Source organism: Plutella xylostella, chromosome 4 (assembly GCF_932276165.1).
Source record: "Plutella xylostella chromosome 4, ilPluXylo3.1, whole genome shotgun sequence".
Lineage (NCBI taxonomy): Eukaryota > Metazoa > Arthropoda > Insecta > Lepidoptera > Plutellidae > Plutella > Plutella xylostella.
In genome coordinates, this window is record NC_063984.1 from 372,925 (window position 1) to 391,033 (window position 18,109).

The 18,109-nt window shown below is 39.8% G+C and overlaps 1 protein-coding gene across 1 annotated transcript in view; it reads left to right on the top strand.

Moving 5' to 3' along the window:
• Nucleotides 1-18,109, top strand: part of LOC105384795 (neural cell adhesion molecule 1-A) — a 258,015-nt gene that overhangs the window by 175,145 nt on the left and 64,761 nt on the right. Inside the window, exons 8-9 of the mRNA XM_048630715.1 lie at nucleotides 8,404-8,548; nucleotides 9,710-9,840. Of these exons, the coding sequence (XP_048486672.1) occupies nucleotides 8,404-8,548; nucleotides 9,710-9,840 (276 nt within the window). The remainder of the gene's footprint in view (nucleotides 1-8,403; nucleotides 8,549-9,709; nucleotides 9,841-18,109) is intronic.

Here is an 18,109-nt window from a genome sequence, read left to right on the forward strand (position 1 = left end):
GAGCTCGGCTTTGCTGCTTTTCCACTTTCTGCTTAAATTTTCCCATGGGAATCCCGGCATAATAAGTATATGCTATAAATATTAGTACAGGCTGTCTGCTTCTTACATTCCAAAATTTATCCAGTCGTTTTCCTATAAAAAAGCAACAAACATCCATCCATCCATACTTACAAACCTCTACGTTTATAATAAACAAAAAACTCCACAAGGTAACTTTCCGATTATTTTGTGTTCAAAATAAAATAAAAACAATACTAACTACCACCAATTCAGGTTAATATTTAACTCGTTACAACAAAGTGTTAGTTGAACCTCGAGGGATTAATTAATAATAGCTGATGTTAATTGCAAATGTTAATTTTCTTTTTAGCGTGGGCTGTAATCAATCTGTGAAATTTCCGTAATGCTATTTACTTAGCGGTGCGCCCACCGGCGGGTTGTAAGTACGGCCATTACTTACTTAGGAAATAACATAGGTATTATTATTTGGTACCTTATACCTAAAGTGCTAATAAATAACACTAAAACTTGTTTCGGTAAAGCTAAATTTACTTTGTTTGATTCTATTATGTTGAGTTGTAACATTTTCAATAGCTATTTCTGTTGCATTGCAAATGTACACAACTTCTTATAATATACTGCTATACGTAGTTCTCTTGAATGTCCTGAATTGGCTAAATTCAGACAATTGCACAGCAAACAGTAGCTCCCGCCTGGAGTATAAACAGTGTGCATTAAAACAACAATGAATAGTAGATTTAGCGAGTCCAGGCGCTGACATTCCTGCCGGAGCCGGCGACCGCAGGGCGTCCCACGCCGCACCTGGACCCGCGCCAAGCGGAACCCAATACGTATTCATACACGAATATTTTACAACGGAACCCTCCTCAAATATTAACTTTCAATGCAACTGTACACAATAGTATTGTCTTACCGCGGTCCTGACACAATGGCTGTACCCGAGTATGGTGTAACACTCAAAATCGAAATTTCTTTATTCAGCAGTCGCATAACTCACGCGGGCGGAGGAGCCTTTGTGCGGCGGATGTACGTGTGAATGGAAAGCGTTAGCGTGTTTCGTTTGCTTTATTGCTTGGTAACGTGTTTTCGCTGAATTTTCGTAACGAAATAAAGTCGTACACTGATATTTTTAATAAGAAAGCGGTTCAAATAAGACTGGGTTCGTTTTAAGGGATTGTGATATTTTCAGTCATAGTGTTTTATCGTATAATTACCATAATCAAACAAATACTATTATTGTACAATTGGAAAAATTCACCGACATAATGGCCCCTACACAATACCCCAGTCAATTTAGCTTACTTTTCAGTTTCACGCACCAAATGTTAATGGATAATTATCCGACAGCCGCACAAAATTAAATAAATGTCCAATCAATTTGAACATTTAGCCGCGTGGAGCGCGGAGGGTGGAGGTCCAATATTTGTGCTCGCGCAATCACCTAATGTGCTCCGCCTGTGTGTGAGATACACAATAAATAAATACCTGTAAATTATGCTCTATTGTTTGTTCTGAATTCATTTGTGGGTGTTGATATTTATATTTAATATGTATCTATCTATGTATTTGTATAGATATATCAGCTGTCCGATACCCATAACACAGGCTCTGCCTAGCTTGGGGTCAGATGGCCGTGTGTGAAATTTCATATATATTATTATTATTTAAGGTTTGATTTTATTTAAATAATAAATATGTATGAAGAATGATGTAACTATACTATAGTGTATGCGGTTTTTTCTACATTTATGCATACCCGGTCTCATCATAAATTCGGTCTCATAGAATCAAAGCCATACTAAAAGTAAATATTTTCAACTATAAATAACTGTAAGACTTACCTTAAAATAATTCACAGCGAAATTGAAATTATTTTGAATTTGGAAGTCTCGACCTTCGACGTTGGCTATTTGTCAGGCCTAAGCCTTTGCGGAGCCGCCGAGCCTCTCCCGTGGCAACCGCCCCCGCTCCTTCTCTCGAGCCATAAGTGTGTAAATTATAGCTGCGGCCACCTGAATAATGAATAGCCACGTCATTCTCCGGGACAAATCTAGGAGCCCCCCGCGCCCCGCACCTACCCCGCGCCCCGCGTCCCGACGCGACGTCTCTTTGACTTCCCCCGCATAATTAGTCGTGTTTCAGGCCATTTTATTACGTTCTAAATTATGCACGAAATACCTTCGTTTTATCTCGGCCGGAGCACCATTTTCGTAAGAGTCGCTCGAAATAAATATAATTAAATTACCCGCCCTTAGAAAGCTAAAATTAAATTTTTTGACGAACGTTTCCGCTGTAAATTATTTGCATACTAGCAGATTTAATTACTTTAAAAGTGACTCCCAAATTTTCCGCTTAAAAGTGGACTAGTATGATACCGCCGCCAGCCGCCGCCGCCGTCAATGTGCACTAACAAGACACGTAAAACTTGTCCCGGAGTAAGATAAAGGCATAAATATTAAACACGGAGCTCTAATAGACCGGACTGGAACTAAATAGTTCGAACGAAGTTGGCTGGACGGTCAATGGCTGCCTGATTACTTGGCCGACTTGCTCTTGCATATCAACTGACTTAGCGATTTAGGAAGTACCTATACTCTATACCGCTATTGGGAAGACTGCTGGAACTTCATCGGGGGTGACGCATTGATGGCCCTAAGTTCCTCGCCTTTGAGTGAGAAATAGCTTCAAGGCTCTTTGCAGTTGAGCTACGTACGTTTTTAATCGCCAATTTAAGGGGATGTTATATAAATAATGAGAGAGCTGTGCGCGTGTGCATTACAGAAGGTGATAAACCTAATTACGGGATTGAAATGTGAAATAAAACTAAATTTTCCTGCTAAAATCTATTATAGGTAATCTAGAACTAATGTCGCAAGTACCTTACCAAAAATATAAAGTACCTAAAATCAAACATTTTCTATACTTTTATAAATGTGGGTCAAAATTACAGATGTATAACTGATACTCAATCATCCGCACACTAAGCACACCTGACGACGTCTTATTTCGTGGATGCATCTGCGCGGACGCACAATGACTATCACCTGTACGTGACTAATAAAATGACAATTGTAGCGCTACAATACTGCAAATAAATCAAATCGTCGGTAAACAGGCGGCGCTGCGCGGTGCTAAACCGCTTAGCCCACTCAGGTGGTCGTCTAATCACAGATTGCTTGTCGCTCTGTTTGTTTGTGATATAATGGCCATGATTAGACAAACAGGGTGTTTGCTCAGCGCGCGCCGCGGACAAACACCTCCGGAGACGATCGGCAAACACGCTGTGTGTGCACACCGCCGCACGCGGGCGCGCCCGCACCTACAGTATAATAACATGACAAATCATGCAATTTATGCGATTAAAATACGTAGGTATATAGAGGTATAAAAATAGGTATGAATTGCTAAATAATCGTCATCAGCCAAGACTGGAGGTGTTTGCAAAACTGTGTTGACTAAGTATGATGTAGAGGGTGCCACCCTTATTTGAAGAAAAAGGTTTTGTTCGAAGTAAAAAACTTGTATACTTAATATCTTACCTAATTATACCTACATAGTAAATATATTTACAAGGTAACATGTAGGTACAATATAGGTAACGCCTCAGCAAGATATACGATCGCAAAATTAATTGTGTAAATGTAGAGTGACGTTTGTAGAGCATATTTGCTTGAGTGTGTGTGTGCAGTCAACTGACGTTTGTCAAAGTGCTTTCGGGCTAAGTGCGAATGTATGTGTGTGTAATATTGGTTGAGAGGTTAACAGTGGGTGCTAAATAGTGCTCCTATTTCATAACCAATTGGCTAGAAATATCGTGCCGTATTTAAATTTGTCTATTACCGATCTACTTCACCGATTCATGGAACATTATTCTGTGAACACTGAACATTGCAAAAGAATGCCGACAAGCTTGTCAAGTAACGGAATATCTGCTTTAAAATTTACCTTCGCATAAGACAGCAGTATTATAACCGTCTCAAAAATATAACGCACCCGTAAAACGAAACTGCTCAAGTGGCTCCTTGGCGCTTTAACGTACTACTTTCTCGTAAAATTACGAAAAAAATCCTGAAGGCTGAGTTTCAGCCATTCAGCACGGGGCGTTCTTTGTACGCTACGATTTAAGACTCAGATAAAAAAAATAAAAAGACGCCCCTGAGCGTAATTTAAACTCTAATAAAAGGGCCTGAAACAAGCTTAATTACATAATAAACCCCGTGAAAGAACTCCTTCCATTTTTATACAGATTCGTAATAAAAATTAATTAGTCCACTTTAGTGGGTGGAGAGGACTAATTGTGGTGTTTCCTTTTTGAATATTATTTTGCATTAAAAATAGAACTAATTAGCGAGCTCCACGCCTCACGCGCGCGGCTCTCACGATTACCTAGTTTATTATTAAACTAACATAGCTACTTTTTAGATAATATAACCTTTTCCACCGGTATAATATTTTAAAACTTAATTTTGAATCTTATAACTGTAAAAAAAACCGTAAAAACGTAAAGAATACTTAGGATTTAGACTAAATGTCGTTATGGTTAGGTTTTTTTAAATAATTATGTTTATATACTCTTTCCGTAAGTCTAATCAATTTTAACAACCTAAGTGTCTATCAGTTAACTTCCCAAAGGTATCCAAACAGCAGGCCCGTGGCTCTCCGGTAGAATTGCACGTTAATGGGCTATTCGAGCGTCGTAGTCGTTCCCATATAATAAAGCCGGTATCCGACGGCCGTAGATCTCACTTGATTACAAGGAGCGGTGCGTGCCGCGGCCGCAGCCAGTAAAGTGCGGCGTGCGTGCGCGACACAGCCGTGGGACGCCCCTATTCTGGGACTCTGCTGAGTGCAGGTGTACGTCGTATCTATCATGAAAGAATTACGCTAATTTGTACGGAATCATTCGTGTGCGAGTGCGACGAGCACTTATTAACGGATTCGATCATTTCGATTCAGAATCAGAACTATTTATCTCTAGTTATGTACATGTATAATATAAGTGGGAAAACCATTCATTATTTAGAAGCCCCGTCTTTCATAATAAATTTGTTATCCAGCAATGAAACTCAAGATAGTACGGAGCATACATATTTCATGATATTCCTAAGCCAAATCTAGATAAATTTCGGGTCTGCTGTCGTTGCAGAATTTGGATTCAAAGTGCATTAGGGACGAGGCGCCGGTAAATATGCGAGCTGGTGATCGCGCCGCTTAATAAGAGGCGAGCCTGGCGGCCGGCCAGCCGGGGGTGCGGGGGCAGCGGGGGCAGCGGGGGCAGCCGGGGGCGGCGGGGGCGCGGGGGCTCGAGTTATGAACACAACAGCCGTGCACACTCAGCTGTGATTAAGATTTCTGCCGTTTTCTGCTTCCCTGGCGCACGGTGCAAGTTATGCAACCCACTTTTTGAGCACAACCTGCCTTTAATAAAACCTCCCTACCTCAATAACGTTAAATTTCACTGTCTGCATTCGCTGTCAAAAACAAATGCGGCCGCTCGAATGCTACCATAAATTCGACACGAAACCGCAATCAGATGTAGGGAAATGTTGAATGTTCGTAGTATTAAAGATTCACGTCCGGCCCGCAGTCGCGTCACGAATATCTCGTTACATTTTCTCGCTCATTATTTCGATAGAAACAGGCGGGGACAGATCCGGTTTATGCGGCAATAACTCCGGCGCACACATTCACTGATTCAAAAGAGCCCTTACAATAAGGAGGGCGACGAATGAGTAGAATTATAACATCGTACGAGGCGGTGGTGGAGCGAGGCCGGGCGAGGCGAGTCGAGGCGAGGCGGGAAAAGGCGAGGCGGGACGAGGCGGGTCGAGGCGAGGCGGCCGCGGCGTGCTGGATTTATCGCGCGCACGTGCTCGCTGCGCCGCCATGAAAAAAACGGAACGGAATAAACGCGAGTACAAGGAATACGATATTACAGGCTGCATTATTAATAGTAGCCCCGGCGGATATACGCAATCTGAACGTTTGAAATATCTCCTTCGGGGAGCCGCCGAACGGGAGATAAGCTCCTTTTCTGTTAATCCCCTTTAAAACGAATACAACGCGTCTGAGATAAATTCTTTTATACGGTAACGCCGTGTTATTCTTAAGGGAAAAGGTTTTTAAGCTCTGTTAAAGGGAATTAATTTTGTCACGAGATGAGTTTTTTTATAATACCTACAACACAGGGACTGGAGCTGGCTTTACTACATAGTAGCTCACAGTTTAATGTTTCCTGCCGTATATTGTAGCATCAGCGGACGCATATTGACACCTCAAGGAGGCGATTGTTTGCATATCGCCGTGCAGCACCTGCGCTCCCGCCCCCGCCCCCGCCCCCGCTGCCCCCGCGTCCCCGCCCCCGCGCCCCTGCGGCTGACCGCCCCCGCACGTCCACTGACGTGCCTCAATCCGGATATTTACGTCTCCGCACGCGGCCGCTGTGAACGGTTTACATCTCCAACTTGAGTACTAAATAAAGATATACGCGACACGACGTGGAATAACTTCGTGTTTCTCAGCTATTGGGAATTGCAGATACAAATAAATATATGATGTGTTTTTCATGCGGTTCCGTGTCATAATCATAAATAAATAGTCGGGTTGTCTGTATCGGCGTGTGCCAGTTGGTAGGACAATAATCACGGCGCATGCAGGCGGGAAATAAAAGTGTAAACTATTAGGCCCATATTCACTATCGATCATTCAATCATCATTTATTTATTTATTTATTTATTAATGAAGCATGGAAAACCAACAGCATGGAATTATAGAACTAGGAATAGTTAAATTAATAGTAACAAACATGCCAGTTAAAGGTTTTCACATATAGAAACCTTATACTTTACTTAAAATTTACGATTAGCATCACAGTGAGCTAACAAATTTATTTATAATGTGGTCCTTAATTGAGTTATAACTACTATAAAATAGATCAACACCGGTATTGCTACATAGACGGTTGTATGTTTCGGCAGCTCTAATCACAAAAGTGTTATGTCTATAATTGCTATTTGAGCGAGGGATGGAAAGCAGGGGCCGAGAGCGGGTCCTCCTGGTTGGGATCCGCAAGCCGAGTTTGTTAAGTAAGTCTGGGCAGTCGACTTGGTCACGAAAGGTTTTCACCAGAAAAATTACATCATTTATGTCTCTACGTAATTTGAGAGGTAGAAGATGCAATTTGACACATCGTTTGTTGTAGTCCATACTTGGGAGTTTGAATTTGAAACCTAAGTATCTTACAAATTTTTTTTGGATACGTTCAAGCCTCCCAATATATAAATCGTACTGCGGATTCCAAATTTGTGACGCATATTCAAGGTGGCTTCGGACGTAGGCACAATACAGTATTTTAATAGTTTTCATATTTCTAAAGGGCTTAGAAGATCGCATTATGAAGCCAAGGGATCGTGAAGCTTTATTGAGAATGCTATCTATGTGGAGATCAAATATTAATTTTTGGTCGTGAATTACACCCAAATCCTTAGTAGCAGTAAGTTTAGATATTATCTTATCCTGTAGTGTGTAAGAACTTGGGAACACATTAACTCTCCGTGTATATGTTAATAGGAAGCATTTTTCAACATTAATATCGAGCTTATTCATAACACAGTAAGCGTCAAACCTACGTAGATCCTCTTGGAGAAGCATCTCGTCGTCCGCGTTATTCACAACTCCAAAAACCTTCATATCATCAGCAAATAGTAGGTGATTGGAATGGTGAAAACACGTACCAATATCGTTAATGAAAATAATGAACAGGAGTGGCCCTAAAAGGGATCCCTGGGGTACTCCAGATGGGATGCTCATCCAAGAAGATGTGAATCCATTCAGTACAACGGCCTGAGACCTCGCAGTGACGTATGACTTGAAAAACGATAACAAGCAGCCCCGAACACCTATGTCCTGTAGCTTGCATATAAGCAGTGAGTGGTCAATACGGTCGAAGGCCTTGCTATAGTCCGTATATATAACATCAACCTGGTTACGAGTATCCATCTTCTCCGTAAGGTAGTCGTTGAACAGACAAAGGTTGGACACTGTGGAGCGGCCTTTCAGGAAGCCATGCTGGGATGGGCTAAATGAGTATTTAAGGCTAGGGTATAGCTGATGAAATTATTGCCTTACACTTATTTATTTTTTGACTCACATCACAGTTGTTGTCCTGACTCTTCTGAATAGCAAGGGACCTAATGACACATTTACTCTTTCCCGCGCTGGCCCGACCATTAGAATTAGTAAGCTGACAACAGAGAGTCTTGAGCACATATATAAAATACGTTCATGCATTGGCCGACTATCAGCCGATGATATTCACAAACCCTCAACGCCGAACCTCGGACCATACCGTCATCTCCCTCTAACCGCCAACCTTCGTTATAGGAGGAGCTGCGACACAACCTGACGGTGAGCGTGATGAGCTTCGTGCCCACGCTGGAGGACGACGGGCGCAGCCTCACGTGCCGCGCCGAGAACCCCAACGTCACCGCGCTGCACATGGAGACCTCGTGGACCATCAGCGTCGTCTGTGAGTGTGCACTGTATTCTATATTATGAACTTGTTAATGCTCACTGCATGTACAGTCAGCTGCATAAGTAGCTATACACTTTCGAACCTTGTCAATCTAACAAAGCGCCTATCCATTCATTGAAGCATTGACGTTTCGTCAGTTTGACAAGGTACAGAAGTGTATAATAACTTATGCAGCTGACCGTAGCTTTAACAAAGATTTAAGAAATCACCTAAAGAATCACAAGCTTTAATTTAATAGCCTTAATAAATCCTTTGCTTGTTATTCTGACGTAAAATACAAACTTTCATTTATTTATTTATATAAGGCACATCAACACTTTCATTGGAAACTCTCGCAAAACTTTCAGTGTTGAATATATTAAAGGCACTGATAGTTAAGTAAAAAGCTTTACTAGCAGCTTAGACCTAGTTAGTGAGGATCCAATTAAACAGTTTAGCCTGCATCAATATAAAGGCGTAATCACTAATTTGAGACGAACTAATCTAATTTGCGCCGGCGCTCGCAGGAGCCCTAATTACTGGCCTAGATTGTCTCGGCCTGGATCACCAATCACAGATAAAACTAATTGCCTGCGACGCCCGAGGCCTCAACGGTGAACGAGTGGGCGGCATATATGTGATTAAATTCATCTTGGGGCATTCAGCCGCTTTTCTTTTTATACCCATAGAATCGTGCTGAATGTAATGAGAATCACTTTTCTATTCGTCTATAGTAGCCACAATCAGTAGGATTCAGTATAAATTCGGCACTATAGACATACGAAAGCAAAAGCGAATGATTTAATGCAACACTAGCGCTACAACAGACCATGGGACTAGATACTCACTGTAATACCAAAAACTTTCACATTTGGACCTCATCCGACGCTGTCATCTAAAAACCTAATCTGATGCTGTCATTTAAGAACATTCAAAGAGTGTAGGCAAGCGTAACTTATTTACTTTCATACCACTTGTCTTAGAAATAAATGAGTGTCCTCTTTGTGTTAGAGAGGCCCATGTCTAGCACTCAATGATTACGAGCTGCTGATGAATTATGTGTCTACATGTGTATTATTCCTCTCTAACTGTGTTTGCACGAAATGTGTGTCTACATGCATCTTCTTTCTTACTAACTATGTTACTCCTCTCTAACTCTGCCTTGTCCTCCGTCAGACCCGCCGGTGGTGAAGCTGCGGCTGGGCAGCTCGCTGGCGGCGGGGGACATCAAGGAGGGCGACGACGTGTACTTCGAGTGCCACGTGCGCGCCAACCCGCCCGCCAGGAAGCTGTCCTGGCTGCATGATGTGAGTACATTATATGTATACATACTAATAGGGCCTTACCCAAAACTTAGAGAGTATTTAACAGGTGTTTAGCGCTGTCAAACGCCTACAAAATCTGTCAAATTTCGTTTAAAATACTAGTTAAGTAAACAGTGTTTAAAGTTTTTTGTGGCAGTACAGATAGTGTTTATCTTGTTCATGGAGAACCAACAGCATCTGGGCAAAAACGGAAATGCCATTAATACGTTCCCAGTTGTACAGTAACAAAAATTAAGTACCTACTTAACTGTAAAATACTTAATAATACTCGAAACCAATGAAGTTCCATTGTGATATGGAGCGGCAATGGCAGATGAAAATTTTTCATTGCTCGCGACTTTAGTTCTAGTGTTTGTTATCGAAGAAGAAGCTTATTCGATGTGCTACCACTACAAACTCATCTTCAGGCCGCTCTTCTTGTTATGTTATATTATACAGGGTGTCCCAAAAGTCAACGTCATCCCTTAAAGGGCTGATAGGTCAGCTCATGAGAGCCCAGAATATCACAATATGACCTTAGTAAAAACTCGATAATTTTCGAGATATTGACACTTTTATAAATTTGCTGAGAATCGACACCTTGGATCAGTTTTTTGCGTGCCGCCGGTACAAAAATCCATATTGTTAGAATTTGTTTGGTGTTGCATCACCCTGTATAGCCCTGCTATTTATCGCAGTCAAAAAAAATATCGAGTAATGCTGTATGTTTAAAAAAAACACGGTTTTCAAAGTCATAAAAGGTAATCGTATTTTTTTATAAACAACTTTGACTCTACATACTGTAAAAAAAATATACCACGCAAACCTGGCACCTTATTTGAAAAGATTGCTCATTTAATGCAGTTTCCAAAATGGTATGAAACGTTGCTATTGTTTCAATTAACAAAAAAGTTATTGCTATTTTAGTACAAAACGACCTCGATGTAAAATTGTTTGAAGGAAATTTATCTGACTCAATTTATTAAGGGTAAGTCATATTGGAATGAGTAAAAGTACACCCACAGTATCCAAAAAAGGGACAGATCAGTTTGTCATTAACATTACCTCTAATTACTTGTTATTTATTTTAAAGTTATTGTTATGAGTATTATTTTTTGCTGATTATGTACTTAATATAATAATGTGGTGTTATAATTTTGAAAAATAAAAATAAAAGTCAATAAATGTTTGTTTTTTAAATAAGGTGTAAAAAACGCAAAATATGTTTTATAAGAGTTTGTTTTCTTAGCTATTTTTGCGTCATCTATGTTGCCACGGCTGACCCCACCACCTATTTTACTTTTACTCATTCCAACATGACTTACCCTTAATAAATTCAGTCAGTTAAATTTCCTTTAAACAATTTTACATCGAGGTCGTTTTGTACTAAAATAGCAATAACTTTTTTGTTTATTAAAACAATAGCAACGTTTCATACCATTTTGGAAACTGCATTAAATGAGCAATCTTTTCAAATAAGGTGCCAGGTTTGCGTGGTATATTTTTTTTACAGTATGTAGAGTCAAAGTTGTTTATAAAAAAATACGATTACCTTTTATGACTTTGAAAACCGTGTTTTTTTTAAACATACAGCATTACTCGATATTTTATTTGACTGCGATCAATAGCAGGGCTATACAGGGTGATGCAACACCAAACAAATTCTAACAATATGGATTTTTGTACCGGCGGCACGCAAAAAACTGATCCAAGGTGTCGATTCTCAGCAAATTTATAAAAGTGTCAATATCTCGAAAATTATCGAGTTTTTACTAAGGTCATATTGTGATATTCTGGGCTCTCATGAGCTGACCTATCAGCCCTTTAAGGGATGACGTTGACTTTTGGGACACCCTGTATAATAATATGAGTCTAAATAATTATTCAGTGCTTTACATAAGTTTATTTATTAGGTGAATCAACAGACACGCACTTTATATTTATAAAAAGAAAACATCACAATACATGCCACAGTGGGCATTCAATTGTGTTTGAGCGTAATGCTAGGAAAATGTAGTTTGTATAAGTATAGCGAGTAACAATATAAATATTATTATGAAAATTTTCAGCACCACAACAACTAAAATCGGCTTAGTGGCATAACAAAACCCCTAATCCTCATAAAATCTAAATTGAGGGCGCGCGAAAAATTACAGCAAAATAATTTATAAATAACACACAAGCGACACGAATACAATAACGTTTGTGTAATTTCGATTAATATCCAATGAAAATTACACACGCAGACTTTCGTTTCATTAACACGCCACACGCCAATAATATACGGCGGCGAAACAATAGATTTACACACACGATATAATCAAACCGGCTGAAATGGATGTTTGCTTTAGAGGAGCAGATATATAGGCGCAGGATTAAGTGAATAGGCGTCCGCTCCGATAATCGCTTTGTGCCGCGTCGCGCGTTTTAATCAGCGGGCGACTGCGACGCGGCGCAGATGACAGAGCGGCGGTTTTTTTGTTGCTTTGCCCTTTCAGGGGCAATCAGTCGCGTTGTTACAACACGGCGACACGCGTCACCGCCCGCGCCCCGCATCCCGCGCCCCCCGCGCCTGCAGGCAGCCACTTTCAGTTCTCAATACCCGCCAAAGCTATGTTTTAAAAGGAAGCACCGAGGGAAATATACCTACTATATGAGTTATACGATTGTGACGTGACGACTCACTTTATGTGGCACGTTTATGTTGCACTCAAATAACACTCCAATTAACCGTTTCTACGGTTTTTGTTCCGTATCTCTTCACCAAAGGACATGGTGTAAATCGTACTTCAGATAAGAATAAACGCAAGATATAATATTGTTATCATTTTAATACTACCTCTTTCAATACATACGTGGATATATTCTTCAGCAGCTGCATAATTTACACCCGTTGTTGACCATATAAGAGAGGATTAGAATCTTCATGTATCAGGAAGCCCATATGGACCGTGCCTGGGCCGGCATTGGCTGCGGGCCGCGCCGCCACCGCCGCCGCCGCCGCTGCTGCCTCCGGGCGTCACCTTCGTTTGTTTGTTTTTGACGTTTTCATTTTCCGACCGAAACGGTTGAGGGGCTTGTTAATTCGTGTATGTTTTATGACCTTGTATTTTGACGGGCATATTTTTGTACTGTTTGTTGCAAAAATGCTATTGTTACCGGATAAATATATAAATGACGTCATTCCGCTGCCTGCGTTGCCTCCTGTTGATTGACAACATTCCCAAATTAGTTTAAAAAAATAGCTTATTGTATATAAACACTCACTCACACCTTGTACTAATGTACTCCCTTGCGGGCTAGGCAGAGGTTCATTGCTGCACACATTTTTCGCCAGTGTTTATGTTAGTCCCAATGTAATAGGGGGCGGGCCTATTTCCATTTTACGGGCACATCTAAGACCTGAGAACAAATATCTGTGTTTAAACAAATATCTGCCCCAGCCGGGAATCGGACCCGGGACCTTCGGCACAAGAGTCAGCGTTGCTATCCGCTGCGCCATCCGGCGCATCCAGCTTATTATAATTTAGTATTTTTTTTATATTAGGTATTATTTTAGTATAGGCGATCCATTCTCAGCGACCTCAATACCGTCGGAATCTCCTGGGACGAAGCCAAAGAAAGAGCCCAGGACAGGAACGTCTGGAGAAAAACTGTGGAGGCCCTATGCTCCTCGTGGAGTTAGAGGAATTAATGATGATGATTATTATAGTAGGTAGAAACGAGATTTTTTGTGAGTTGTTCAAAATGTCGAGTGCGTTAAATATATTATTACCAAAGTGCTTTAGAATGACTATAGTTAGTATAATGTCATTCACCTTCAGCGTACATTTGAAACAAGAACCTATTACTTTAATTCGATGTTATAACCTTATAACATAAAGTGATTGTAACCGGATAAAAGCAATTGATTCCACACAAACTACCTGTGTAATCTTCAATATTTCAATAAAACCCGCGCTGGCTTCCATCAGACGAACCCTCTTATTCCTCGGAAAAAACAGAGGAAGGTTTCAAACTGATTCTTTGTCAAACAGTCAATCAATATAAAAGCGTATTATATTCGGTCCCCGGGCGCGCCGCACTCCGTCCGGCCGATTTTATTGAAAATAGCTTTCCGACGACGGCGAGTGCTTCGGCCTTTTATTTTATCACCACCGAGCCAATAATGCCCGTAGGTATTGTTGCTGCGTTAACGATCCGGCACACGCCACAGCGACGCAGCGGATAGGGCTCGCAGTATTGGCACTTGTGTCTGCTCCAAACTATTGTTAGACTATCAGCGAGTATGGCAGAGTATGCTGTGTCCAGCGTCTCCCCTGCCACCGGTGCTGTGTCGTGTGGCGTGCAGTGTCTCCTCTGTCGCCGGCTGCGCTGTGCAGTGTGCACACTCGGCCATTTTTTCCTCACTATTTGTCCCGCTTTAAAACTCGTCCCATTTGTTCGGCTCGCGACGACACCAGTCATTGTTTTATATGTGATTGTTTTTGAAAAATGTGCGCCGACATCGCGGCCCGCGTACTCGTACTACAGAATTAAACCGGGAAATTTACTGCGGTCATTTGCGCAACGAGCGGCCTCTCCGAACGCGCGAACCACCTATAAATTATGTGACGTCGTCAACTAAATTTTTAAAATTCCTGCGTTAACGATTTCGTTACGTTCTTTATTGCGCGTAAAGCTGCCGGAATAGTCCCTGTTAAATATAAATAGTATGCGATAAATATGCTTGCAGGCCGTTGAAAAAATATTACACCATATAAATCATGTCGTCGATAAAATAAATTTCAAATTCATGTCGTAGAAATTCATCATAAGGTCTTTTCGTATTATACTCTGCTGTCTGCTACCTACCTAGGTTTATATCTATGAAAGTTACAGTTCATTCAATATCGTGCGAACGATAAGTAGAAATGAATTATGAATTTCGGCGCTAAGAAACATAGTATCAGAAATCGTAATGTGAACGTATTTTCAGACGCTGAATAGTCTATTACAATAACTGAATTAGATTCGGGAACTTTGCTTCTTCGGGCAGAAAAAATATATTAAGTTTTCTTTTCTTTCTTATTAGAAATATAATGCTAGGAGGTTTATTTCGGTATACGATATGTTTATTTGGATTTACTGTTCAATATTTTAAAAGTCGTATTACGTATAACTTAAGAGTAATCAATAATAATGCGACATTTAAAAAAACGTACACCTATTATACAAGATTAGACAACTGTTTACAATGGTTTCAATACCATCTAAAACATATTATTACTAGCTATATTTTATTCCACTTCTCACATATACCTACTTATGTTGCAAAACCTAAATTTAAATCCTTCCATAGTAATGAATGATGAACTGATGCATGTGTCCTGGATACCACAAGTCAGTGGCATGGACCGCGGGAGATGTATTAAATTTCATAATTAATTCCCGCGTCCGGGCGCAGTGCCGGGCCGGTGTCCGTGCGAGGCCGTCCGGGCCGGTCCGGGCCGGTGTACATAAATAAACAACCCGCGCCTGTGGCTCCTGCTTGTCCAACCAGAGATTATAGTTTTTATTTTTATCTTCTTAAACCTTTAACATATTCACGTGTGTGAGTCTTATTCATTCATATGTATTTTCATATTTTTTTTACGAATTTTACTTAGGGTAGGTACTAAAATGAATGACAATCTATTCTAAAATACTCACTTAATTTACGAAAGCTTCATTTCTTCACAAATGGTAGTTCAATTTCAATAAAGGCTACATTAGCAGTCACTGACATGACGCAGGCTGGGAACAAATTGCAAACATAGATCGAATTGACAATCTTTCCATTTCATACGCGAGGCGGCGGCGGCGGCGGCGGTCTCACTTTGAAAGTGGGCTGATGCTGCGGGTGCATGATTACAAAATCGATTGGTTTTAATATTGGCCTAGGTAGAGATGGGCTCTATAGCCTCCTCTATAGAAGGCTTTCTATTTACCAGCTTTGAGGCTCGCGGAGCGCCCGAGAGCCGCTACTAATTAATTAGCTCGTCGACGTGTAATTAAATTATACCAACTATGTGGCGAGTCCAGTGTCAATAGCGACTCGTCTAAATAAACGTGCTAATCCCGCGTTTGATTACTGCATTGCTGCTGAGAAATTACACAGGCCAAGCATTTGAGCGGTATCTTCTCTTCTTGAGAGTTTGTGGATTCAAGTTCGAATTGGCGAGACGTCACAAGTTGTTTGGTGAGAATGTGAACATGTACAGTGATGCACACAACGCGGCTGCAGTCGGGAAGTCGTGGCGCGATCTCACGCTCGGCCGGCCGTGTGATCGCTCGACTCGACTGTACATCGGGAAATGCCGGCAGTGGCGTGTGTAGCTACTTATGTATTGCCTTCTACATTATATATTTTATGTTTTTTTTATTATTTTCATGCTAATCAGTAGGTTATTTTTATAAAACTCAAAAATCGTCAAATGCCGATGTGTAGGTACGCAACTTTAAGTAAATGTTAAAACTATGCATACGTATTATGAAAATAGGAAAAAAAAATGTTTAAAAAGCTCGCACACTGGTTTGGTTGCCATTCGAGCTTGCACGCAAGATGTGGGACGTCAGAAAACATGCCCAACATTTTGACTTTATTTTCGAATTTATGCTGACGTAACTTACGTAGGTACAGTCAGGTGCAGATAAACCTGACCCCCTGCATTTCAAATAGAAATTCTAACTACGCAAAGCCAATTTGTCGGTGTGACGTATGTTGCGGTAGTGCTCGTGTCTATAGACAGATATAGAACTATTTTACTATTCTCCTATTTATATCCATCATTTAGATAATATCCATCATTTACACAAACTAACGAATTCATAGAACAATAATATTATGAAATACAAAATTTAAATTCTTTTTGTTTTTCATCTGGGATCGAACCCGCGTCGCATTTATCCGCAAACCAACCATTTGCCCGCTACGCCACGAAGCTTGTTAAACTCGTTTGCAAAATAGTGAATATAATAGCAAAAGTAAAGTCTATGTAGTGATAATTGTTTACAATATGAAATATTATAAGCGCAGAGGGTATTTTGAATTTATTTCTCAATTGAAATTGTAAACTTGAAGAGAATGTTTTGTTGCATTGAGATGGGTTTTGTTAATTCCATCTGATTTATATTTACGTATAATACACATTATTAATTTGTTATCAACATTATTAATTCGTAACGATGACAAACGAATTTATTAACAAGGTCATTGTTAATTGAGTAAAGTGCCAGGACAACATTGGGTTCGTATTTTCTCTTTATAATTTTATTGGTTACTTTATATAAGTATTATTGGTTTTCATTTATTTTTCTTATAGATTATCATAATATACTTTTTACACTATAGTAATAATGTCACAATTATTATATTTATTAAGACATGATCAAATTATTGTTTTTAAAGGTTACCGAAGATGGATGTCCTATAATGGGCCCTGAAGAACTGTTATAAAATAGCTAAACGCATGACAAGAATCAATTTGAGAATTTTAAAGATGATGTTATGGTTGCTGTTTGCATTGCGTGAGAAATATCTTCTACACGATAAAAGCACAACTCGCATTGAAGAAATGGAACATTATAACTATGTTATTATACGTTTAGTAGGTATTTAACGGGTCCCCAGTTTAAGTATGAGTAAAATTTATTTAGTAACTAGTAAGATAATTGTTCATACTGTTAAGATAATTGATTACATATTTATAAGTAATTAGTAATAAAATTGTTGCTTATTTATAATTTAATTGTAGAACAACAAGAGATGTAAATTGTGAAATTTAGTAACATGTTGGTTCTCTTTGTTGTAATTCTACAATTTTTGAATTTGTTTACTTTTGTTTATAATTATTCTGCATACAGACTAATAATATTTACTTGTTTAGTGAAATAAAGCTTTTTTTTCTTATATATTATGTTTTTATTTTATTTCCTGTTCATATTGATAAAGATAGTCTAAAATAACCTATCTATAATGATTAACAAAGAAAAACATAAAAATAAATTTTAAAAGTCACTCCTTCCAGAGATTTGAACTCTGGACCTCCATATTGAAAGCCGAATACCTTAACGATTAGACCACACCGTCAATTAGTTAAACTGGTGAAAAATGCAATCACTTCGTATCACACTGAGCTGGCTTGCAATAGTTAAAAGTGAACAACACAGGTTTTAACATTCTGGCATGAACTTTATGAAGCTAGTTCCAATATTTGATTTAAGATGGCGCTTAAATTAATAAAGGTCGATA